Source organism: Gigantopelta aegis, chromosome 9, assembly GCF_016097555.1.
Source record: "Gigantopelta aegis isolate Gae_Host chromosome 9, Gae_host_genome, whole genome shotgun sequence".
Classification (NCBI taxonomy): Eukaryota; Metazoa; Mollusca; class Gastropoda; order Neomphalida; family Peltospiridae; genus Gigantopelta; species Gigantopelta aegis.
The window spans coordinates 49133952-49161923 of NC_054707.1; the positions used below are offsets into that span (position 1 = coordinate 49133952).

General features: G+C 35.9%; 1 protein-coding gene across 1 annotated transcript; it reads left to right on the top strand.

Moving 5' to 3' along the window:
• On the top strand, positions 1–27738 carry LOC121381616. Its single transcript, XM_041510952.1, has 22 exons — positions 1–124; positions 1719–1879; positions 2404–2611; positions 3949–4104; positions 4425–4560; positions 5736–5881; positions 7452–7546; positions 8543–8705; positions 9319–9449; positions 10126–10224; positions 12577–12846; positions 13765–13977; positions 14990–15164; positions 16348–16532; positions 17768–17960; positions 18467–18669; positions 19401–19601; positions 20209–20398; positions 21509–21976; positions 22570–22713; positions 23454–23674; positions 24814–27738. The coding sequence occupies exons 1-22, from the start codon at positions 1–3 to the stop codon at positions 25051–25053; spliced, it is 4122 nt and encodes a 1373-aa protein (XP_041366886.1). The 3' UTR covers positions 25054–27738.
• The last annotated feature ends 234 nt before the right edge of the window (positions 27739–27972 follow it).

The window sequence follows — 27972 nt, forward strand, 5'->3', positions numbered from 1 at the left end:
ATGGGGAATTCTCAGAGTGTGGAGAAGTCGTTTGCGGAGATAGAGGAGGAGTTTAAACTGAATCCTCTTCAAGCCGACCTTGTTATTGAAGCCGCACTGACTGAAAACAGGACCGATGAACAAGGTAGATTTACACATGTGGCAGGGCCATAGCTAGTGGGGGGAGAGGCAAAAACAAAATCCGGTAAAATAATAGGAACTTAAAGAAAATCCTCATCTTAACCATTTGAGATATGTAGAATTCATCTGTCCCCCCTCCCTTTCCCTTCCCTTTTTCCTCCCCCTTCCCTTTTCCCTCCCCCTTCCCCTTCCTAGCTACATGTGTATGGCCCTGTATGGTAGGTTCAGTTTGGTGTAATTAATTTTTTCATAATGTTTAAATTGTTTTAAGTCATTTTGACACAACTGTAAATGTTGTTTCCATCTTGAGGTTCCAGTGTTGAGTCACCCGGACATGTACAACAGTTACATGACTTCAACAAATCTCTAAGCTGCGTAATCGTATAAAATAATTTAAACTTACCCGGTAATAACTGTTTATGGGGGTTTTTCAATAATCTTTTTCTGTGTAATTTTTTACTGTAGGTTCTCAGAGGCGTAGGCTGGGGGGGGGGGGGGGGTTCGCTGAAGCAAATGGTCCTCTTTCAGAACTAAAACATACAGGTTTATACGTATGGAGTTTCTGGTGGTGCAAAAACAAAATAGAAAAGGTCCACTTGGTTCATATTCGAACCCTCCCCAGGTCCAGCTCACGCTACACCCCTGGTTCTGTTTTATGTAATAAGTTAAATTCTGTGTTAAATTATTCTTTCATGTCATACCACAATTCAGTGAGCTAGGGGAGGTAACTTTAGAAGTTTAGTGGTATTTTGTAATGATGGTCGTCTCCCATATTGAAGCGACAAATTAATTTTACTGATACTTTTAAAAACCTACTAAACGTTGTAAATATAATATATTACTTCTTTTTTTTCTTTTTTTTTGAAGGGAGAAGGTAGAAACAGTACAATTAAATCTCAAAACCATATGGTATCAAGCCAAATAACATATTACAGCAATTGTCATGTTCACAATTTAATGTGCTGTAATGGTAAAATCACAGTTTTTGTACATAATTATATTATTTCAATATTATTGCTATAGACATTTTATTTTGATATTGTCAGTGCTGATGTTAACTTTTTGCTGTTCTTTGTACAACATATCTGTAGTAAATCAAGCATTTTGATTGTCTGTTTAGGTGCAAAACAAAAACTTTATTTATTTATTTACATTTTACAGTAGTATTTCCAATTCAGGGCATTTCACGGGTAATATTTGATACATTCAGAATCACCCTAGCTTCACACATCCTAAGAAACGAATTATGTAATTAAAAATGAACTTAGTCTGTTATGCATTAAGAACATCATGTTCAAGAACAACAGCAACAAAAGTAATTTTAAAAAATATTTTTATACTTGAGGTGATATCTAATTAACCATTGATAGCAGATGACCAGCTCACTGCTAAATATGGCTTAGTGGTCAATCAATTATCAACCATCAGATGATATCCGCTCTCAGTGATAAAAATACACAGCTAGGTGATCTTCTGTTAAGAGTCCAATGCCATACACATGTATAACCGTAAATAAAATGTGTTGAGAGTGTTGGTAAATAAAACATTTCCTGTTGTGAGTAGATGGGTTTTTTTATATTTAGTGTTTTGACTTTCAGGTCAAGTCAGTGCAGGAAAGATTGGCAGTGAGCAGTGTCTCCAGATCTTGATCCCATTGCCCAGCCACATAGATGAGACATTTAGCACTGGGTCTGGTAAAACACACGTCATCTTGGTGGCGGACCGGAGTGGATCCATGTCAGGCAATCCGTGGACTCGGGTATAAAAGATCTTTTAGATGACAGGACAAAATATCCATTATTAAACATTTGTACTGAATTTGTAAAAAAAACAATCAAACATTGTGAAAAAAAAAATCACAGAGCACAGTGAATGTTAAATCATTCATTAATGTAATCAGTTGGTCATTCTTTTATTGTTTCATTCATTGATTCATTTCATTGATTCATTAATTTGATTCATTTATTCATTCACTCTTTTATTCATTTCATTAATTTGTTACTTTATTAATTCATTAATTTATTCATTCGTTTCATTAAATCATTTAATTCATTAATTTCATTCATTCATCCATTTTATTTGTTCATCCGTCCGTCCATCCATCCATCCATCCATCCATCCATCCATCCATCCATCCATCCATCTATCCTTCAATCCATCCATCCATGTTTTCATGTATTTAGTTACATCAGAGCATTTCTTTATTTTTAATCTCATACATTTATATCAAATTGATTTTGTCCCAGTTGACTTACTATAATTATATTCAACTTCACACCACAGGTAAAACAGGCAATGTTGGACATTGTGGAAACTGGCATGAACAACTCAGAGATTAAAATTGACATTGTTCTGTACGACCACGAGGCCGTCAGACTTGACTTCACGTTTCACAACTACAAGACAGTTATTGAGGCGCTGAAGATAGGAGGAACAACTAGTTTTGTGGCAGCGTTTAATGAGGTTGACGAGATTATTGCAGAATCTAGAGGTAGACATTTTATTATTAATCAATTATAATTAATATTTGCTCAGTTAATAAAAAACCAAATCATTATGATTGGGTCAATGTACAACAAATTGGATTGGATTGGATAACATATTAAAGTGCTTATATCCAATTAAAGTTCAAACACGTCTCTCCCGAGCACAATCTCTGACTTAGCGCCAGTGACTGGGTCCGGAACAAATTGAAGAGGTATGACATTTTTTTGTTCTGAGTTACTCTTTTGTTTATATATGTGTATGCATATATACAGTGAAACCACTAAAATTAGACACCCAAGGCACCAAGTAATTAAACCTCTGGGTTTAAGGAGTATCAGTTTTTGAAAGATTATGTTCTGTACTAATATGTAAATAGGGGCTGTGAAAAACATCTGGTTTTCACAAAAAATTCTGGTTTAGGCCCAAAACACTCCGAAGCTGGGTCTAGTGAGTGTGGCACAGATCAGTGGTGGATCCAGAAAATCTATTTAGGGGGAGGGGGGCCCAGTGACATGAGGTGGAATGCCAAGGGAACTTTGGGGGAGGTTTGGAGGGGGATCGTAAAAAAATTAAAATTAATATATAATAAAATTATAACTATCCCCTGCCCCCCCCCCCCCAGATCCAACTCTGTAGATGTCATGTCTGGTGTATTTTGATGTCTGTGTCTGTAACTGCGTTCATATCTTTAGATAAATTTACTTCTATAAATGTCAACAATAAGTATGAGAAATCCACATGGATTTATATACCTTTCTTGTAGTTTAATAAGATAAATGAGTGAGTAAGTTTGGAACATTGTGCAGCTGCCAGTCTGGCAGTGTTAAAATATAGTGCATGTTCTATGTCGTCTGTTGTCAGATCTGTAGTTTGTGCCAGCACAGACGCAGTGTGTTTTGTCACATTCGATTCAGTACATTGGAACTTTCACAAGGAGTGAGATTTTGTCCGACATCGTGAACCCGAATAAACCAGCACGGGAAATAAACACGCTGACAATTGGTCAAGGTTCGAGATTCTGATCAGTAAACAACATGGACACCTATTATATGATTTTAATGCCTTACAGTGCTTAACCGGGCCGGCCGGCAGTCGCAGGCGTGTTTGCCGGTCGTTGAGATCGAATGAACAACAAAAAATATATATGTATAATTATTTTTTTTGCTATAATGTTTAAAATGCGTGAGAAAATCATGTACCGGCGTGAGAGCATGACACGACGTTCAAATACGTGAGTCTCACGCAGAATGCATTAGACTTGTGAGAGCATTATCCAAAAGAGCTGATGCAATATTTTGTTGGAATACAATTGAACTATTGGGGTTTTTTTGTTATGAACAGGTGATGCTGCTGGACATACTGTGATCATATTTCTGACGGACGGAAACGACACAGTGACCGGACGGGACCACGTCCAGGCAGAGTCTGACAAGTGGACAGACAAGCTGAGACAGACGGACACTGACGTCTCAATACACACGGTCGGCTTCTCACGAAGTAATTGTCATTAACTCAGCAGAAATCGTCTTCTACTTTTTCACATTTCTTTATTAATTTTAAAAATTTTCATTACGGTTTTTTAAAAATTAAATGTTGAAGAATGCTAAAAAAAAGATATAATGTTTCATGTATCCTGGCATAAATTATTACATGTATTAGAAAGTAATATAACATTTATAAGAAATATTTATAAGGGTAAAATTTAATAATTAGAATAAACATTTACCCATTTATTCAAGCTGAGATTAAAAATCAGTTTATACTTACCGGTAGTTCATATCTGTCATGGGTAACACATGTTGTTTTTCTACCTGCAGGTCATGATTTCAAGTTCCTACAAAAACTGAGTGAGTCGGGAAGCACCCCGGGTATGTTTCGTTACTGTGAGCCCCAAGATGGACCAACGGCGTTACAAGCCAAACTGGCGGAACTCTTCAATCTAGTCTCGTTTAGGTAAACATTTTATTGTCTCGCCTTTACCAAGTAAAAAGACTTTTTGTAAAAATAGAATGGGGTTCCTCTCTAAGACTATTTGTCAGAATTACCAAATGTTTGACATCCAATAGCCGATGATTAATAAATCAATGTGCTCTAGTGGTGTTGTTAAACAAAACAAACTGTTACTGTTTGTTGTCACTGAACACAGGATGGGTGATACAGTATTTAAGACCAGTGTTAATTACCCATGAGTATTTAATACATTATTCTATTATTAAAGTCTTTTTTTTCTTCTTCTTTTTTTTTGAGTTTAGAAAAGCTGTACCATATATTTATTTTTATCTCCCAGTCACTGTATACATTGGCAAGATATGATGCCTAGATAAATCTCTATATTTTCAGTCAATGACCAAAAACAGGGGCGGCACAAATGGTACAGCCATGGCCGTACCACTTTTCAAAGGGGTACGGCATGGCCGTACCACTTTGTGTGTGTGTGGGTTATATTTGCTATATCTGTGAAAATGTCCTTACAAGTAATTTGAAAGGCGAGTCTGGCAACTACGAGCCGTACCACTATTTTTTACACTGTGCAGCCCCTAAAAAATATAGGTCATGTGATATCAGCTCGACTCAGCTGAAGTGTTTCAGACTAGATTTTCAACAAACATACTCTTTAATTTGTTTATGTACAGTAAGTATAAATAACTTTTAGTTTTGTGATAACAATACAAAACTGGTATATTTATTTATGAATTAAGCGTTTAGTAACATTTTGAATGTGACAGAATGTAGTTACAGAGAATGACATCATGTATGACATCATACGGCAAAAGCCTTGCTAGGTTGACGATACTCTATTTGTGTACACAAAAATGGAATAAATAATTATTTTCAGACTACTCCTGTAGGATAAACAAAATAACTGGTTACTGTCTTAAGATATCGGCTTTATCCTGCTCAGGTCGAATGGTAAATGTAGCTCAGCAAAGCCTCGCTGCATTCACCATTTTAACCTTTGCAGGATAAAGCCAATACCTTAAGACAGTAACCAGTTATTCCCTATAGAAATGGTATATTAAAACCACAAAATTAGGGAGTTTTTCAATTTATTAATTTGTACACAGCTTTCAATTTATCTATTACAATAGATTTAACTTTTGTTTTGGGTTTTTTTTCATCTTTTTCAGTCAAGGGCAGACTGTGGATATTGAGATTGTGATGGATGGAGAAAATAAGATTGTTGGTTTGGGCAAGGTCACACAGAATGCTACCATTACAGGGGAAATAACTGAGCAGGAACAAGAAGAAGGAACAGGAGCTAACCACTGTGAAAGTTTGTAACAGTTACAAACATTTAGAGCTGATAACTGCTTCCAGAAAAAATTATAATCATAAATAGTAGACTGACATAAATAAAGTATGTATTTACTGTAAACCAGGAAAAATTTGCATGCATATTAATTTCGCGTCATTCTCACCTAACCTCAAGTTGCGAAATTTATATGCACGCATTATTTTCCAGGTTAGAGTGTTATTAGGTAGTGTCTGATTTTCTATATACTAGTAAACCATGAAGAAAAACAACAACAAAAAACACAGTCATAATAATTATCATTCAATTTATTGAAGGAAGGAAGGAAATGTTATATTTAACAACGCACTCAACACATTTTATTTACAGTTATATGGTGTCAGACATGGTTAAGGACCACACAGATACTCTTTTTGATTAGCAGCAAGTGATCTTTTATATGCACCATCCCACAGACAGGATAGTACATACCATAGCCTTTGTTAAATCATTTGTGGAGCACTGGCTGGTACAAGAAATAGCCAATAGGTCCACCAAAGGGATAAATCCTAGACCGACTGTGCATCAAGAGAACGCTTTACCGCTTTATTGATGTAGCAGACATGTTCAAAAATACTAAATAGTAATAAGTAGCACTAAATCCATTTCATTTCAGCTTATTTTCGTGCTAATATCCAATTAAGATTCAAGCACACTGTCCTGGGCACACACCTCAGCTATCTGGACTGTCTGTTCAGTATAGTGTATTAGTTGTTAGTGGTTAATGAGAGAGAGGAGGGTGTGGTGTTCTTACACCTACCCATTGAGTTGTTAAAACTCGCTCGGGGTTGGAGCCGGTACCGGGCTGCGAACCCTGTACCTACCAGCCTTATATCTGATGGCTTAACCACAATTGTTAGACACTACATGTAATTAAATTATTCCAGCCTTTCTCCACCCTGTGATAAAAACTTCACGTTTTCTGTGTTTCGGCTACCAAAGGTACTAGTATATTAATTGTTAACACCTAAAGCCGTGAGCTGTGTTTCTATTACATGCAAGATGGGTAATCTTCTTTACTTGGTACAAGAGAAAATAGTTTGATGTTGAGTAATAGGAAACATCGCCGTTTCCAAACCGATACAGGCAATATTGGCCATTTAGGTTTTTTGTCACATATGCCAATGGTCATTCGTGAAATTTAAACATTGCAAACATGTGGTAATGTGCATATTCGCAAACAAAAACATGTCGCAATATTAATACGGTTTACAGTAGATTATTTGTTTTAATAACTGTTTTCTCTAGAGTAATATTAAATTATCTTACATCAAAACTGTTCAGTTATTTATTTTTTCTTGATATATGTGCTATATTTACCACTGTACATATAATTATTTGGTATTATAAAAAAAATCTGAAAGAAATTTAAAGTTAAATTTATCTGTTGATTTTTTGTTGTATTTTTTTTTTCAATTATTGCCTTGAAATCTTTATATTGATAGTGTCATGGATATCTATTTAAGTTTAATTGAACTAATAAAAGGTTTTCTTGAAGCAACATTGTTAAAATGCTTGTATTTCAGTTAACATAGTCTGTGTTTGGTTTCAGAGAATCTGCTGATAAAAGCAGAGACGTGGATCTACCTCCCTGTGGCTTCTTCTATGCCCTGTCCAGCCATCAGTGTGAAGAAGACACTTAAAAAAGTCAGTTTATACAACACTGACATGTCACACATTCATTGTTGTCCTACCTGTAACAAAACACTCTTTCAGTGTGTCTTTCTATCTCTGTCTCTATGTCTCTATGTCTCTCTCTCTCTCTCTCTCTCTCTCTCTCTCTCTCTCTCTCTCTCTCTCTCTCTCTCTGTGTGTATCACTCTGTCTCTGTATCTCTCTCTGTTTCTGCCACTTCCCCTCTCTCTTTCCCCCTCTCTCTTCCCCCCCTCTCTCTTCCCTCCTCTCTCCTCCCCTCTCTCTCTCTTTCTCCTCTCATTTTGTCTGTTTGTTTCTCTGTCTCTGTCTGTCTGTCTGTCTGTCTCTCTCTCTCTCTCTCTCTGTCTCTCTCTTGCTCTCCCTCTCGCTCTCTATCTCCTCTCTCTCTCTCTCTCTCTCTCTCTCTCTCTCTCTCTCTCTCTCTCTCTCTCTCTCTCTCCTCCCCACTCTCTTTTCCATCTCTCTCATTCTTTCTCTGTCTCTCTCTCTCTCTCTTCTTTTGTCTCTCTCTCTCCTCTCTCTCTCTCTCTCTCTTCTCTCTCTCTCTCTCTCCTCTCTCTCTCTCTCTCTCTCTCTCTCTCTCTCTCCTCCTCCTCTCTCCTCTTCTCTCTCTTTCTCCGCTCTCTCTCCTCCCCACTCTCTTTTCCATCTCTCTCATTCTTTCTCTGTCTCTCTCTCTGTCTCTCTCTCTGTCTCTCTCTCTCTCTCTCTCTCTCTCTCTCTCTCTCTCTCTCTCTCTCTCTCTCTCTCTCTCTCTCTCTCTCTCTCTCTCTCTCTCTCTCTCTCTCTCTCTCTCATTATGTCTGTCTGTCTCCTTCCCCTCTCCCTCTCCCTGACAAATAGATGTAAGAAAAAACCCTTTTTTTTTCAATAGGCAGGACAGCAGAGTTTCTGTTTCAGTGAAAAACCAACTGATATTTTTTTTTCAATAGGCAGGACAGCAGAGTTTCTGTTTCAGTGAAAAACCAACTGATATTTTTCTTTCAGAACAAAAGATCGTACTGCCTACAACTGCCTGTTGTTTGTCGTAGCGTGAATCGAGAAATTGTTTCCAGTGCATCAGACAAAGTCATGTGGGGAGTGAGGATTTTGTCACGAAACACTGATGTTCTCACAACTTCATTCTCGGATGTGATTTCACAAAACGGAGGTGTGTTCAGTATTTTTTGTAAAAATGTGTAAGGCCACACTTAAAAATATTTGTTTTGTTGTGTTTTTCTTAATATAGCTTAAGACCATTCTCTAACAAAAATACTTGGTTGTTATAAATCACCTGTAGTGGTTATGTGTTTTTTTTCTATATATATTTATTTATATAAGAAAAATAATTACAGATAAAATAGAATTAATTACTGAACGAGTGTTTAACAACACATAACATAAAAACATATATCAGCTACTGAGTGAAAAACAAAGGTGAATATATAAAAATTCAAAAGTTAAATTAAAACACAGTATAAAAACTGCTAAAAGAGAGTAAGTCATTTTTATGTGTGAGTTGGGTTACATCAAATAGTATATTTTATTTATTTTTGGTTTTTATTGTTTACTTTAATTTATAATAAAATATATTCAAACATCAATTTACTTTTTTTGGTATTCCTGTATTGGTGACAAATTATTATTATTATTATTATTATTATTTTCCATTTGTCCCAATTAAACTCTGTATCTTCGAAATTGGATCATAACGTTGGTTATTGTTCATAACTATTCTTAGTGATCATGTTAATTATTGACCATTGTTTCAAACTCTGTGCTAGATATCTCAAAGCTCGAAGTACGTCTGAAGAAGCTACAAGACAGAATGTCTCAGACGACAGTGTTTGGACCGGGAATCAGCAAACACTTGAGATCTTCCATCATGGATTATATCAAAGAAATTCAGAAAAAGGTAAACAAACAGCTTATTCAGAAAAAAGTAAACAAACAGCTTATTCAGAAAAATGGTAACCAAACAGCTTATTCAGAAAAAAGGTAGATAAAGAGTTTATTCAGAAAAATGGTAAACAAACAGCTTATTCAGAAAAATGGTAAACAAACAGCTTATTGAGAAAAAAGGTAAATAAAGAGCTTATTCAGAAAAATGGTAAACAAACAGCTTATTAAGAAAAAAGTAAACAAACAGCTTATTTAGAAAAAAAGGTAAACGAACAGCTTATTCAGAAAAAAAGGTTTTGTAATATTTTGTAACAAGTGAAAATGTATATACAGTAAAACTCCTAAAAACTCGAACCTCTGTAAATCTGATTTCCCTTAAAACCGAATATATTTCACAGTTCTCTCATTCCAGCCAATGCTTCACAACTGGTATAACTATAAGGCTTTGGTTTGCTTAATTTATATGATGTAGTTTGACTATAAAAATTCAGACTGGTAAAATGCAGTTTTTATTAACTGAAATTTTAATAGTGATCAATCATATTCGTTCTTATAAACGTGTTAAATTATAATTATTTTTATTTGTACATACATTAACCTGACCTCAAACCTTAGTGCATCATCACCACCATTTCTCCTGATTTATGGACTTGTGTATTACATGTATGTTTCTGGGTGTTTTGTTACAGATTGACTTAATGCATGGAATGCTGGCTCGCTTCTCACGTGGAGACACGCAGTCTGTGGCAATGCTGGCAAGAGCACATGATTTGCGGTATGAGGCCCAAGTAAGTAGCCTATATAAGTATTTAATGGCATTGAAAATATATTTAATCTGAAGTGCAGGAAAATCATTATTATTTACCATAGTATACAATTTTCAGATTTGGTATAAACTGTTGAAAAACAATTAATATTAGAATATGGTATAAAGTTTTTAGATTGGTTAACGTTTATTTTTAAATGGGTGTCACAGCACTGGAGATTATAGTCACTTGTTCATGTTTCACACTTTAGATGTACATAGAGAATAACTAGTTAATAAAGTAGGATATTAGCTTTATCCAGTTATCCAGGCTTGCAGAATGTAATTTCCCATTCGACCTGAACAGGATAAAACTGATATCCTACATTATTAAGTAGTTATTATTTTTATCCTGCAATCCATCAAACATTAAAGGGAAAAACTATTATTTTTTATATTTTACTTACATTGTAAGATGACCTAGAGGTGCAATGAACAATTTTGTAATGTACATGTATCTATGTATGTGACATCAAATGTGCAATGTCAAAAGCCATAATCTGCTAGTATACATTTATGACTTTACTTTAATCGGTCATCATAATCGGCCTGTATTTCTGATTACAGTTCAGTAACAGCAGTGGTAGCAGGATAAAACTGTATTTCTGATTACAGTTCAGTAACAGCGGTGGTAGCAGGATAAAACTGTATTTCTGATTACAGTTCAGTAACAGCAGTGGTAGCAGGATAAAACTGTATTTCTGATTACAGTTCAGTAACAGCGGTGGTAGCAGGATAAAACTGTATTTCTGATTACAGTTCAGTAACAGCAGTGGTAGCAGGATAAAACTGTATTTCTGATTTCAGTTCAGTAACAGCAGTGGTAGCAGGATAAAACTGTATTTCTGATTACAGTTCAGTAACAGCAGTGGTAGCAGGATAAAACTGTATTTCTGATTTCAGTTCAGTAACAGCAGTGGTAGCAGGATAAAACTGTATTTCTGATTACAGTTCAGTAACAGCAGTGGTAGCAGGATAAAACTGTATTTCTGATTAATGTTCAGTAACAGCAGTTGTAGCAGGATAAAACTGTATTTCTGATTTCAGTTCAGTTACAGCGGTGGTAGCAGGATAAAACTGTATTTCTGATTTCAGTTTAGTTACAGCGGTGGTAGCAGGATAAAACTGTATTTCTGATTTCAGTTCAGTTACAGCGGTGGTAGCAGGATAAAACTGTATTTCTGATTACAGTTCAGTTACAGCGGTGGTAGCAGGATAAAACTGTATTTCTGATTTCAGTTCAGTTACAGCGGTGGTAGCAGGATAAAACTGTATTTCTGATTTCAGTTCAGTTACAGCGGTGGTAGCAGGATAAAACTGTATTTCTGATTTCAGTTCAGTTACAGCGGATAAAACTGTATTTCTGATTACAGTTCAGTAACAGCGGTGGTAGCAGGATAAAACTGTATTTCTGATTACAGTTCAGCTACAGCGGTGGTAGCAGGATAAAACTGTATTTCTGATTACAGTTCAGCTACAGCAGTGGTAGCAGGATAAAACTGTATTTCTGATTACAGTTCAGTAACAGCAGTGGTAGCAGGATAAAACTGTATTTCTGATTACAGTTCAGTTACAGCAGTGGTAGCAGGATAAAACTCTTTTTCTGATTACAGTTCAGTAACAGAAGTGGTAGCAGGATAAAACTGTATTAGTTCAGTAACAGCAGTGGTAACAGGATAAAACTGTATTTCTGATTACAGTTCAGTAACAGCGGTGGTAGCAGGATAAAACTGTATTTCTGATTACAGTTCAGCTACAGCAGTGGTAGCAGGATAAAACTGTATTTCTGATTACAGTTCAGTTACAGCAGTGGTAGCAGGATAAAACTGTATTTCTGATTTCAGTTCAGTAACAGCAGTGGTAGCAGGATAAAACTGTATTTCTGATTACAGTTCAGTAACAGCAGTGGTAGCAGGATAAAACTGTATTTCTGATTACAGTTCAGTAACAGCAGTGGTAGCAGGATAAAACTGTATTTCTGATTACAGTTCAGTTACAGCAGTGGTAGCAGGATAAAACTGTATTTCTGATTACAGTTCAGTTACAGCAGTGGTAGCAGGATAAAGACTTATAGTCAGTCCCACAGGGAATGCCTTTTTTCATACTATGAAAATTACTACAAGTTATTTATTTCTTAGCCAATTGTTTTCAAAATTGCACACAAAAATAGTATTTTTGGGTTATTTCCAAAACACTTTAATTTTCTTCTTAAATCAAACCAAATTGAAATTATTTACAAAAAAACAATTATTGTAGGAGGATGGGATGGACTATAGTGTATTTCTGATTTCAGTTCAGTAAGAGTTGCAGGATACAAGTGTATTTCTGATTTCAGTTCAGTAAGAGCCGTCGACAGCGACTGATGGACAAGAGAGTTGTGAAGAACATGCGTAGTGCCAAGACCGACCAGTCCAAGCTGCAGAGTCTGCACGTCGATCAGACAGAACTGGGACGACTTTCTCGAGACTCACTTGAGTTCTTCTTCTGTGTCCTGTCTCAGCTGTCGGTCAAAGATGTGCTCCTGGACACTGATGACACTGGTGACGCCATCGGGTTCGGTCTGGCTGTCAAACGTCCAGAACATGCACTGGATGAACCAACAGCAGTAAGTTTAGTGCTGCTGTCAGAAGAAACAACTGAAGTAGAACCTACTGTATAATGAATAGGGGTGGGACATAGCAGTCACTCTAGGATCGATCATTGTCGGTGGGACCATATTGGGCTATTTCTCGTCCCAGTCAGTGCACCATGACTGGCATATCAGGAGATTATATATGGACAACTGGCCCAGTACTATAAAAATTTAAATTAAAGTGTTTAATTTTGAGCTAACGTACATAGTACGCACGTAAGAACTACTCCCGACAAACTATGCTTAAACATTGTCAGTGTTATGGCTGCAGTGTCTGGTTTACTGTTAATATTATTTAGGGTTGGGACATAGCCCAGAGGTATAGTGCTCGCCTGATTCACTGTCGATGTGGGATCGATCCCCGTCGGTGGGCCTATTGGGCTATTTCTCTCTTGTTGCTAATGGAACAATGTAGCAGGTTTCCTCTCTAAGACTATATGTCAGAATTACCAAATATTTGACATCTAATAGCCGATGATTAATAATCTATGTGCAATCATAGCAGTAAGTCGTACCAGTGGATAAGTAAGTTGTTAAAAACATGCACACTGCAAAGACAGATCTGACAGAGTTACAATCAGTCCACATTGATGTAGACATAAATTAGCTGATACCTATTTTCTTAAACATTTGCAAAATGTTTTATTTTTGTGAGTTTTAGCTAAACAGTAACAGAGTATACTTCAATTGATGATAAAAAAATACTATTTTTGTGTGCAGTTTACAAAATAAATAACTTGTAGTAAATTCCATAGTATGAAAAAAAGCATTCCCTGTGGGAAGCACTATAATGTGTTCACATTAGCAGTAAAAATAAACGTTTTTAAACCGATTTCACTGTCGATTTGAAGACTTCTCATGTTAAGATCATATTACACGTATCTGTTTCAGACCCGCATCTTTGTCATCAGTGGCACTCTGGTCAGCAGAAATGCTCTCTTTGATGCTCTGGAGTACAAGATATCGGTTGCCGGGCAACTGAGCGCTCATGGTGGCTTTGACTTCAAGAACCCTCTGGGCTATGCGACAGTTGGCATGAGCAGAGAGCCCATCAACGCCTGGTTACCTCTGTACATAACAAGGTCACATTGGGAGAGAGTGAAGGTATCTACATGTTACTATGATGTATAGCCATCATCATCATAATATTTATGTCTCTTGTTGTGTGTATTATCTAGAGTTCAAGCACATTGTCCATGTCACTCACTGCCTGAATAGTCTGTACCAGAATGAAGTTAGTGGCGGGAGTAATGAAATTGGTAAATCTGCCTTCACATGCCCACCCTCCTCTTTAAACTTTAGGGTCAGGGTCATTGTTAGGGTCAGGGTCAGGGTTAGGGTCAGGTCAGGTTAGGGTCAGGGTTAGGCCATGTTTGGCTTTGTTTCTTTCAAATTATAAGTCCTAGATCAGTGAAACATGGGTCATGGTTGTTCATCTTGGTGTATGTTAAAAACAGATTTTAAAAATTCATTTAAATTTGTAATAAAGAAATTTTATTATCATTTTTTTCCAAGTTGTAAATACATTTTTAATTACCATATTTTATATCGTTAAAACCATTAGACATAGTTATTTTAGAAGCTAATAAATTTTAAAGCAAAGTTATTTCTGTAAATGTGTGCATGTTTTGTTGTATTCTAAAAGATAATTGTTTTAAATGTTCCTCTAGGTCCTACTAAAACCAACCCTTGGCTACTTCTGTATAGGGCCTCCACGAGTACTCTGGCACGGGCCGAGCCTAGCAAGACTCGAGTCCGTTCACAGGACTCGAGTACCCATGCAAGGAAGAACACTCTCATTTAATTATACTTTTTTACTTCATTTTGCTAGATGCATGCCGCCTGTTACATTAAAGGGCTATGAGACATGAAGTAAAACAAAAGTCAAATGTGTGTAGGTCCTACTAAAACCGACCCTGGGCTACTTCTGTACGTTAGACCCACTAGGTTATGACTACAAACAGATGGAGTTTTTCATGGTGCTAATTGTTTTAAATGTTCCTCTAGGTCCTACTAAAACCAACCCTTGGCTACTTCTGTAAGTTAGATCCTCTAAGCTATGACTACAAACAGATGGAGTTTTTCATGGTGCCAATTGTTTTAAATGTTCCTCTAGGTCCTACTAAAACCAACCCTGGGCTACTTCTGTACATTAGACCCTCTAGGCTATGACTACAAACAGATGGATGTTCTCTTCATGGTGCTGGGCAACATGATTGGTCAGCTAGGGGGAACCACTGTAGGAGAACACCAACTGCGTCTGCTCTTTGCCTTCCAGAAAACTTGTGCAGGTATTTATTTGTAGGTACTTCACAATCATAATAACTGGAGCTAGCTTTCTGTCAAATAATTTCATTGTCTTGTTTGAAATATTCTATGAACATCTGTATGTACCATCAGATGTCCATATATGTTTATGATAGCTGTAGAGAGGTTTCTGGAACCTGTTATGGCACACACTATAAAAGTGGAAATGCTTCGTCTACAAACAGAGTTGGAACCATATCAGACCTGTCAACCTGTCTATGCAGTGTTTATATAATGTTATTGTAATAATTGTTTTTAAAATCTTGCAATTTTGGGTTAAATTGTGTGAATTTAAAAAATCTCCTGCTTTCTGTTGACTAAAGGTTGACAGGTCTGACCATTTACTGTGGTGAAGACCAGCTTTCCTCTAGACAAAGCACATGACAGTGAGTAATGGCAGTATACCCTCACAAAACAATCATAATGTCTTTTCAGATCAGTGTTATTCAGAGATAGGTACTGAATGTTATAGATTCTATTACACACTTTTAACATTACTGGTGAGTAGATTAACACATATTCTTACACATATACTTGTTAATACATATACTTGTTAATACATATACATCCAATAATTGTTTTAAAGATATATTACTGGCTGCTTCTATGTTATGACTACATGTATGTCACCAAAGCCATACCATATCCAATGGGAAAAAAACATGGTTGAAATCGATCACTCTGTGAAGTACAAGTTAACCTGAAATTGACTTGTCTGTAATGTATATAAGTTAACTACAGTGCAAGTGCCATAAATAAAAATGTGGTTTTTTTTGGGTACGTAAGGAATAGAATATTACATTCCTGTCCGTTAGATCCATTTATCTTACAACTCATTTAAAAATGTACCCAACTCACTTGCACTTGTTAGATACGTTTTAAAACAACTCGTAAGAAAAATGGTATCTATAATATGTAGTATTTTCTGTTTATCATAAAGTTTGTTGGGTGAAAAAAATATTCATTCTGCGGGCATTTCAACTACCTTTAGTAAATAATTTGTGTTCATATCAAAGTCAAAAATGTTGCTCTTATGAATGAGTGTTAATACTATTACACATACTAATTATATTAAGTGAAACTTTAGGTCAGTACCAGCAAATACATAAAATATGTATCTGTGTAGTATGTTGTAGACTGTATTAATTGTTTGTAACTATTTTCCAGCTACAATATGTGACTTTGAGCTGTTAAAGCCAGTCACTGAGGCAGTGAAGAATTTTATTGATAGTCCTGAAGGTCGGACTAAGGATGTGATTCCAAATCTGTCAACTCTGATTGGATACCTGGCAGCTCTTCCTGTTGGTTCTACAAGACAACTCCTTGGTTATGATGGTTGGTATCTACATGGAGTTACATGAAGATACAGATTGTTATATGAGTGTGTGCACATCAGTATCAAATTTATTATACAAGTTGCAAATTGTTTTTGATTGAGGGGAATAATCTAATTCTTAATGATTTTTATAAATTTCAAATAAGTTTGTATGATTGTGATTATCAGTGTTCTTGCTGGGTGAAAATTAAAGGAAGGCGGCCATGCGGCACCACATCCTTAAAAAAAAACCCAAAACAAACAAACAAATGAAAGCTTGGTTACCATATATCATTGTGTTGGATGGTCAACTTTGTGGAAAGACATACCCCTTATTTTGCATCTCAATATTTGGTACAAAAAAAGTTGATAAGAAATACAAGCAGACTCTTGTCGGTCTGACATTCACGGGCAGTTCTGGTTTTGCTGAACCGATCAAAGTTTCAATATTATTATTTTAATAAAGATTTCAAGATATATGTAAAGTGATGTGGGATAAAAAAAAAAAAAAAAAATCCCCTAATTCATCGAATTAATCGATCTTTTTGATATCACCAACTTATAAAAAGTAGTTTCGTTTTTGGAAAGGTACCCAAGATAAATTATTTTAATTATAAACACTACAACTTCTGTTATTTTTATAAGCTGTGATATCTCCCAAAAATGAAAAGTTTATAATATTTTATAAAGAATTGCTGAATAAAGAGAAGAAATGACAGAAATGACAGAAGTACAATTCATTAGTTACAACCAGTCATGTGACATATTTGGCACCAAATAAAAAAAAATTCAGTCGGAGATTGCCAAATCGATAACAAATAAAATGTTTTCATTGCTCAAATAAAATATAACTTCTATTGTGTGTATCAGACATACAAATGGATACAGGTATGGGACAAAACAGAGGCTGTTAAAAATACTGTTAAATTACATTACGATAACTGTCGTAAGCCACTGAAGTTTAATTTCGTCAGTTCCTTTTTTGTACACACAACACGGCTTGTTTCCTTTGATGTCCAGTGTACAGACTGATGATTATTTTTGTGTGGAAAAAAAGTGTGCATTTGAATGTATGTGTCAAGCACCCTCCAAATAAGAAAACTGTTTTTGCTTAGGTTTTCAAAGAGAGCCAATACTGTTTTAGATTTCACCCAAAAGCAGAAAGGGGTCTTTTTATATGCACTTTTCCACTGTTGCAAATTGGAAGAAGTAAAATAATAAATATGTTGTAACTTTTTCAGAACATTTTATGCCGGTAATGTTATTATTTTACTTTTTTTTTTGATAGTGAAACATATTTTTGTTTCAGAACACAAGAGTGAAAAGCTACCTCAAAAGGCAGTGAAGTTTTGGATCAGTTTCCTTGCTGAATGCCTGCGACGTGCTGGTGGCTCAGCGTTCAGGGAAGTGAGTGACAATTTGCTGAATGGTATTATTGACAGGTTGTTGAATGGACAACTGCAAGGTGAGTTAAAAAAAACCGTAAACAGGTTTTGTGTTCAAAATATTTAATATTTAGAAAAAAATTCTGTTAAAAAATTTCTTTTTTATAAACATATTAACAATGTTACTTTATTGTCAACATTATTGTTCTATATTCAGAAGAAAATGTTTAGCTATATAAGTTTTGCCATGAAATATAATTTACAAGAAAAATTAATATTCATTTAAAATATAAAGCAAGGGTGGCTTGGATTAAAACAGAGCTAAAGAAAAGATATGTCAAAACCATAAGAGCAAAGAAGAATGAATGTAACTCGAAATGGGATACCTATGACACAATGGAAGATATAGCCAATCATAAGTCCACTGGAAATGGGGAAATACAATATTGTTGAGATGTTAGGTTAAATATTCATGAAAAGAGAAAATATTTACCATTGTGTTCATTTTAATTATGAATGCATGTGCCATTAGTTTTTTCATTTTCACAGCTGAAAGTATGTTGAGTTTATTTCTGTTGTGTTGCAGACAAACTGCAACCAGCCATCACACATTGCGAAGCGCGACTGGTGCAAGAATGCAGATGTCTGAAAGACAAGAAAATCAACATGCAAGTGAAGGAGTTTGACCCCACATTGGGGGTTAAGGCTCCTGATGTCAAACTGGAGAGACTACCAAAGGTAGACAGGGCCATGGATATCTGGGCACAGGCACAGTGCGGGTTCATTACTGTAAGTTGAATACAACATAATAAAACTGTCATCTTAGGTGTTTCTGATAATACTTTTGCCTTTGCTTATAAAACATTACAGTCTAGATTGAAGGCCTCTGAAAGGGGTGGGATCTAGCTCAGGCAGTAGAGCCCAGTGCTAAATGACTGATATATTAAAGGGAGTGGTATGTGCTGTCCTGTCTGTGGGAGAGTGCATATAAAAGATCTCTTTATTATTATTCCTAATATTCACTGTCTTCTGTAATGGGTTTCCTCTAAGACTGTCAGAATTATCAAATGTTTGACATCCAGTAGACGATGATTTGTTTGATTCTCTAGACAAATACCTTGTGATTAACATCTAATAACCATTGAATAAACAGTTTGTTGGAATTTTATTAAAACTGAGTAGAGTAAATGTCCTGTCTTTCTGTTGCTCATGGCATGTTAATACAGTTTTAAATGACGTAAATAATTTTGAAGAATGGTGTGTCTCAAAAAGATTTTTTTTTTTTTTTTCAAAACAGAAAGCATTAATGACTAATTAATGCTTTTTTATGTCACTTAGATTACTGACCAAATCTAGGTGATATATCGAAGAATAGCACTTTACAAAGATAACATGGATGCATTATCCATTCTAAATGGTTAAATAACAAAAATATTTTTGTGACTACAGCTTTAAACAAAGATATTTTTTTACTCCTTTTGATTCAAACATTAACATTAAACTTTTTGTAATGTTTACAGAACAAGAACAGAACAGAACAAGTGAAGGAAGCGAAAAAAGTTATTGACAAGTGGATGGCTCAAGGAGTGCAGATGGCTGCAGTTAACGTATTACAGGATGAAGATGTTGTAGGTGGAAAAGAAGAGCAAACAGGGGAGACCACTGGTGACACCATTGATGTCAGTTATTGCACCGCTTCAGTTCTTGAAACAACAGCACAGGTATAGAGACTGTTGATCACATAATTAACATATTTATTCTTGTGCTTTAACAATTGTTTATATTATGGAATTTTATTTTTGAAAACATATTTTGTTGAATAAACAACAAAGGGATTGGGCACAAGTTTGCCAGATTACTAGGGCTTCTCCTATATACCTACAATAGAATATAATGGTGATGAAATTTTATAGCTGCAGTGGCTAGAGGTATTGGACTTTTAATTAAGGTAGGTGGCCGCATGCAGACGTATGTTTGATTGTACATAATTTGAATTAAATTTTAAAGAGGTATTATCATACAGTGGTGATCCCAAACCAGTCACATGTTTCAGGCCTTTTTGACACTACATCAGTACCTGGTTGCATTTTTCATTGTACAGCGTGACTAACAAAGGATCTTTATTTATAAACACCATGGCCAGTTGAGTAATAATCTGTAACAGTTCATTTGTTCTTGGTCCTGGATGCATTCCCAGCATCTTTTGCTTCTCAGCCATGTTTGATTTTTTTAAATATTAACAAAAATGTTTATATTTTGTATTATAACATTCATTTTCAAATAAATGGAGTTTCTTTCTCTTCTTTTTTTGTTTTTTTTTGTTCTTAGCTCTTGGAGAAACTTTCACGATTATGTTTCCCTGAATTGTCAACTATCCCAGGGTTCATTGCATTTATTGATTGCTACCTTCGTAATGGAAACAGTTTTGTGGAGCTTGATGAGAATGGAGGAATAGCCCCAGAGTCCTGGGTTTCACAAATGAAGGAAGCAGTCCACAAGATCTGTACATCGATGCAGGGTATGTTTTCTTAATACTAACTTTGTTTGGAAATACTTTACAAAGGCAAATGTATTGTAAAGCCTATGTACATTCTCTCAAACAGAAGACAGTGAATATTAGGAATAATGATAAAGGGTAAATATATCTATCTACATGTGTACATATTAATGAACCAACATCAGTATCAGTTGCCACATCTCTGAATTAAACCCATTATGTATACAAATTGAAAATAATATAAAAATGTATCATTAGATATATTAAGTTCATTGTACAGTATGTATTTTTAGTAATAAACTGTCAGTAAATTTTAGCTATTACATTTTGTGCTCTTGATTAAAATCTTGCTTATCTCCACCCTTGGGAAGATGCTTTGCAGTAATTTGGAAGGTTAGCCTATGTGGAAGTAGGTTTCTTTTCCAACATTATACAAAGTGTCATAACTCATGACACCTAACAATTAACTATGTTAAGGTGTCATTTATAAAACATTCCTTTCTTCCAAATCGTTTTCTTGAACTCTGTCAATTGATTATTGGTAATTAAATGCATGCTTATATGAAAATAAAATGTTCATTATAGGAAGTAAGAATAAGTGTAGACTATAGAACTTTAGATAGTAAGAGTATATGATTCCAAACTCTTATGCTGTAAAACTTCAGAATGAACCTCAAACTCAAAAGGTACAAACAATGTGCAGTTTGTGTTTAGTTAAAGTATGATCATCTAACTTGGTTCTCTGTAGAAAATAACAGGTTGACGCACCAAGTTTTAATAATAATCCAAATGTTTGTTTTCAACTTTGAAGATTTTAAATTCTGTAACTGAACCTCAAACACAATGAGTGCAAACAATGTGCAGTTTCTATGTCACAGAAATATAATAATCTAACTTTTACTTCTTGATTCTGTGTAAAGAATAACAGATTGACTTTACACCAAGTTTTAATAATAATGCAATCATTTGTCTTCAACTTTCAAGACTTTAGATTCTAGAATTAAACCTCAAATTTACCGAGTACACCCAGTGTGCAGTTTGTGTGAAGTTGAAGTATGATCATCTAACTGTAGAAAATAACAGGTTGACATTGCACCAAGTTTTAATAATAATCCAAACATTTGTCTTCAGGTTTCGAGAGTCGTTGTAGTGAATTAACTGGAATGAAAAGTGAGACGTCCGAGACACTTGTAGTGATTGCAGGTGAGAGTGACATACAGGCAGCAGCTGATATCTCAAACAACTCAACAGGTACTGGACGAGGAAGTGGAGCCGTCACTCAGACCAGTCAGGATGATGCCAAATCAATGATGCCAAGTAATGAGGACAACACAAGTCCTGTACAAGATGACCATGTCTCAGACTTCAGCGACTATGAGGATTCTGAGGATGAAGAGAGTCCAGAACGTATCATCCAGAAGAGAAAAAAGACCAATCAGACTTATGTCAGCCTTCCCATGATCCTTCATTGCATTCGTCCTGAGGAGGATAACTCTGTATTAATTAGAGCCATGCTGTGCCAGGCTGTTGAATTCCATTCTAACAGTCGGGCTCGAGCCGGAGCAAAGAGTGGAAACCTGAAGGATCTTGCAATGACAGGTATTCAGTAATTACATTGAAACAATCAGAAAGTGCAGATAAAAGATCCTGGCTTCTTTGTTGGTTGGAGTAGCCTATGTGGGTTTCTTCTCTCTCTTCCCATCATGTCCAGAGTCAGGCCCCCGATCATATCAGAGGTTGGTCTCGGGATGGGTGTGTTGAAATCCTGGTGGTATATGAGCATGTTAAAATAGTTACCTACCTACCTATCTCTCTCTTTCATTTTACAAAGTGCCATTGTTTAAAATATGCTGAAATGTCATTAAACAAATATTACTTTTCTTTCCATGTATCAGACATTATGCTGAGCGCTCAAGGATTTTTAAAAAGCAAACTCTCCTTTCCTTAACTTGTTTGAAAAATCTTTCCATATACACATATAAGAAGAGAAGCATGCATATGTTATACAGTGATATTGTTTTAAAATAATCACCAGGCTTTCAACTGAAGTAATATGCTGAACAGTTGATTTGAAGATAAGTTATCAGGTGTTTGATTCTTTTGTAACAATATTTATCAGTATATCTCATTTATTTTTTTGTTCTGTATTTCTATGTGGTTATTTGTAAGTATTTTCTGTATGTATCTTTCAGAGCATGCAGCCGAAACTCTGGTAGATTTCCACAGTGTTTTGAAGAAGCGTAGAGATACAGCATTTCAGTCAATAGTGGATGAGGCTCTCTGGCAGCGGGCCAATCATTGCATGCTGTATACAGACACTATCTGGGCTTTCATTGGTTAGTGCATATTATAGGCAAATCACTGCATGTTGTATACAAACACTGTCTGGGCTGTAATTGGTTAGTGCATATTATAGACAAATCACTGCATGCTGTATACAAACACTGCCTGGGCTGTAATTGGTTAGTGCATATTATAGGCACATTGGTAGTGTAGTTACTGGACTTTCATGGTTTAGTATGTGTAGGTGGACATGGGGCCTTCATTGGTTAGTGTATGGTCATTTTGCTTTCAGTGGTTAATGCCTCTATGAATTACCAATAACAGTAGATTAATAGAATCTATTACCGTTGTAAGGTATAGGTAAGTCCAATGGACAAGAAAAAATAATATTTCTTTGTCATTAAGAAATACAGGGCCATACCCTGATTAAAATCCTAGGGGGGGAGCACTACTTTTTATAAACAAATGAAACACTATACAAATTAAATCCAGAGTGTATGATATTATCTGGAGTTAAAAAAAAAAGTAAGAGGGCCCTGAGAAATATACTTGAAAAATATATGCATTTATCAAAATACTATACTGAACTACCAGAATGTAATAATCACCATAGAAATGTGCAATATTTCCATGTAAAATGTCTCAGTTAAGTTAATAATTTCACATAAGAATTTTTAAATGTTAATGCAGAATGTTGAAAATACAGAGACTATATTGTACTGCATTGTTTTGTTATTGTGTTTTCCAACTGAACATGAACTGTTACAGCAAAATTACATGCACTGTGTTTCAGGTTATTTGATGAGCACACATAAAGACAGAGGTGAGGGTTTCAGCCAGCTCATGACCATGTTCTTTTCATGTGAGAAGACAGAGTTAGTTCCCCTGATAGAGGAGAAGCTGAAAGTATTACTGATGGGAAAATACAAGGACTGTTCTGTGTTAGCCAACGGAAACATGTGGCTCCCCGAGAAAAAGGTGGCAAAGAAGTTTGAAGATTTGATTGGCGAAGAGGTAGGCCATTTGAGTTAATCTTACCTTTGGTCTTCATGCAGTTATGACCGACCTCGGTGGCATCGTGGTTAGGCCATCGGTCAACAGGCTGGTAGGTACTGGGTTCAAATCCCAGTCGAGGCATGGGATTTTTAATCCAGATACTGACTCCAAACCCTAAGTGAGTGCTCTGCAAGGCTCAATGGGTAGGTGTAAACCACTTGCACCGACCAGTGATCCATAACTGGTTCAACAAAGGCCATGGTTTGTGCTATCCTGCCTGTGGGAAGCGCAAATAAAAGATCCCTTGCTGCTAATCGGAAAGAGTAGCCCAGAAAGTGGTGACAGCGGGTTTCCTCTCAAAATCTGTGTGGTCCATAACCATATGTCTGACGCCATATAACTGTATATAAAATGTGTTGAGTGCGTCGTTAAATAAAACATTTCTTTCTTTCTTTCATGCAGTTATCTTATATGTGGAAAGGAAATGCTTAATTTAATGATGCACTCAACACATTTCATTGACGGTTATATGGCACCACACAGATATTGAGGGAGGAAACCTTCTGTCACCACTTCATGGGCTACTCTTTTTGATTAGGAGCAAGGGATCTTTTATATGCACCATCCCATAGACAGGATAGCACATACCACAGCCTTTGATGTACCAGTCGTGGGGCACTGGCTGGAGCGAGAAATAGCCCAATGGGCCCACTGATGGGGATCGATCCCAAACCGACCGCACATCAAGCGAACGCTTTATCTTATATATGATTCTTAGTCTTTGTGACACTTGTATGTGAGCAAAGGTTTTTTAAAAGGCAGTGGAAAGTTTGCAACAATTAATTTTTTATATGGTGGTGTTATAATGGTCTTGCCCAGAGTTCAAGATGCTGAACTTCACCCCCGTTTGTAAATACAGTAAAATGCCTCAAAACTGGACCATCATCAAAACATTATTCCCTCAAAATTGAATGTTGTTAGTCTCTTTTGAAATATCAGTACAGAATATAACTTCTCTAAACTGTAATCCCCTTAAAAGCAGACTTTTTTTTACTTGGTCCCATGGGTGTCTGATTTACTTGGGTTTCACTGTATAGTTAAAAACAATTGTCAGTTTAATTATGGAATAATAAAACCAAACTGATATTTCTTTTCAGGTCTGGACATCCATTCATGTTGAGCTGCGATCGAACATACAGGTCCACGTGTACCGGGAGTCTGATATCTCCAATCGCCACGGCCACTGCAACTCTAACCCCTACATTCCCAACGTCCTCCGAGCCAAGCTGGGCATGCCTCTTCTACCAGAACCTAAGCAGAAGCAGAGGAAAGTACAAGCTGCAGCTAGCTGTATGAAAAATATACTGACACAACCTTCGACAGACTGGACAGTATAAGAGCCAGGCATGAAAAATATACTGACACAACCTTCGACAGACTGGACAGTATAACAGCCAGGCATGAAAAATATACTGACACAACCTTCGACAGACTGGACAATTTAATAGCCAGGCATGAAAAATATACTGACACAACCTTCGACAGACTGGACAGTATAACAGCCAGGCATGAAAAATATACTGACACAACCTTCGACAGACTGGACAGTATAACAGCCAGGCATGAAAAATATACTGACACAACCTTCGACAGACTGGACAGTATAACAGCCAGGCATGAAAAATATACTGACACAACCTTCGACAGACTGGACAATTTAAGAGCCAGGCATGAAAAATATACTGACACAACCTTCGACAGACTGGACAGTATAACAGCCAGGCATAAAAATATACTGACACAACCTTGAACAGACTGGACAGTATAACAGCCAGGCATGAAAAATATACTGACACAACCGTGGACAAACTGGACAGTATAACAGCCTGGCATGGAAAATATACTGACACAACCTTGGACAAACTGAACTGTCAAAAATCCAGGCATGGAAAATATTCTGACACAACCTTGGATAGACTGAACAGTATAACAGCCAGGCATGAAAAATATACTGACACAACCTTGGACAAACTGGACTGTCAAACAGCCAGGCATGAAAAATATACTGACAAAACCTTGGATAGACTGAACAGTATAACAGCCAGGCATGAAAAATATACTGACACAACCTTGGATAGACTGAACAGTATAACAGCCAGGCATGAAAAATATACTGACACAACCTTGGATAGACTGACAGTATAACAGCCAGGCATGAAAAATATACTGACACAACCTTAGGCAAACTGAACAGTATAACAGCCAGGCATGGACCAAGGGCTTAGGCTATTTTTAGGGGTTATTTTTTGTTTGTCTTATATCTAGTTACGGTTAAGGCATGCTCTCCTGGCACACACTTCAGCTGTCTGGGTTGTTTGTCCAGGATAGTGGGTTATGGTTAGTTACTAGTGCAGGGCTAAATCTGCATGAGTAGAAAATGTCAAACTTGAAAAATTGCAAAAAACCCAGTTATTTTCTAACAAAATGTCAATTGTTACATGAAATTATTTTGTCAAATTAAAATAAAATTTGCCAATTGCTTTTAAAATTAGCATTGGCAAATTTGGTAAGTGTCATAGCATAGTGAGAAAGACATTTGTGGCCTTACACCTTCCCATTGTGCCTCTAGAAACTAACTCAGAAACCAGTACCAGAATGCGAACCCAGTACCTACTGGCCTTAAAGGAATACTTAAGCAAGGCTTTTGGACTGGCAGGCGCATATTTAACAATATCTAATGCACGTGTGTAACTACCTTATAACTCTACAATCATGAATATTTATAACACTCAGATTAATAGTTTCTGGCATGAGTCCCTTTTGTAGATGTTTTTTCTGACAGAAGTCTCAAGAAAATCAGTCCTGGAACTTGCGTCAGAAAAACCAAAGCTTGCTTCAAGGATTGATTTTCTTGCGACATGTGTCAGAAAAAACCATCTACAAACGGACAATCAATCCTTGGACTTGTGTCAGAAAAACCAAAGCTTGCTTCAAGGATTGAATTATACGATATTACAGTAAACAGTATTATTGGTTAACATGTTAAATACATGTATTTGTTAACGGCGAACTGAAAAATTATCATTGTAATGGTATGTAACATCAAACAGGGTTATTGTTGTATTAGAGCTGCAATCTTTACCTACCCTGTGGTAGGCAGCCATTCCTTGCTATACAGTTATCTCTGATGACAGAAAGCAATCATAACCATCCAAATGTCTTCCTATCTCTTGAACGACAGAGTACTTGGGCTAGGTAATTATGTTTTCAAAGGAGTGAAATCCCACACAATTAAAAAAATGTTTTGTAAATCACAAAACGTTGATCCATATAACTCATTAGTTTGAAGTTACTTGTTATATGTAGTACTAACTGAAAAGACAGTGCAAGTGGTATAGTATAACAGCAACACGAGGTGGTGATCAGGCATGAGGGCTGTTAACTGAAAAATGTCATGGTTAACCTGTCGATTTGTTTACACAGTACTTGTCAGTTGAGAGCACTCCCTAATATTACTAGTCGCACAACCCTCTGATTCACAGAATATATTCTGACAGAAATATATTCTGACAGAGTCTTGAATTGCATGGACTAATTAATGGTGGTGTGTAACCTTACGTTGCTAGGAATCTACATTATTTTCTTTACGGGTATTCATTAATTTATTAGCATTTAGGTGATAGCTCAGGTTGTATGTATTCTAGTTTCATTAATTACAGTATGCACCTTTTTTTTTATTAGTGCCGTTTCAGAATTGATGATGGGGATGTGTATTTGATTAGTTTTTTTACTCATCAATTGCTCACAATATGTTATTTCAATCAAGTATGCATAAGGGGTGGATATGAAAGACTCACCATAATGTGATCTTTTCTGAAAGTGAAACATCTCCTATTAGATTGTAAACCAAGGTTACGTCTGTCACATCGAAATGGTGTTGCCTTGCTGTGATTTGAGCAGAGAAATGTAACTGTTATTTCAGAACTCCTGTGATACTTACTGTTCATATACATGTACAATATTATATTTAATTTATATTTTTTTCCATTTAACTTTTATTAAATATTCTTTTACAGGTAACTTTCTTGTATCATTGTTTTTAATATTTTATATTTTAGTAATTGTATTTATTTTAATATGTTATAGCAATAAAAATTGTTTTAGAAATAGTTTTGGATCATGAATGAAAATTGTTCTGGGGCGACATTCACGTTATTAAAAAAATGGGGGGGGGGCATATAGTGTTTTTCAACTCTATCCAATATTTTGATATTGGTTATAGTACGATCTGCATTTTCCTATCCCAACCATTTCTC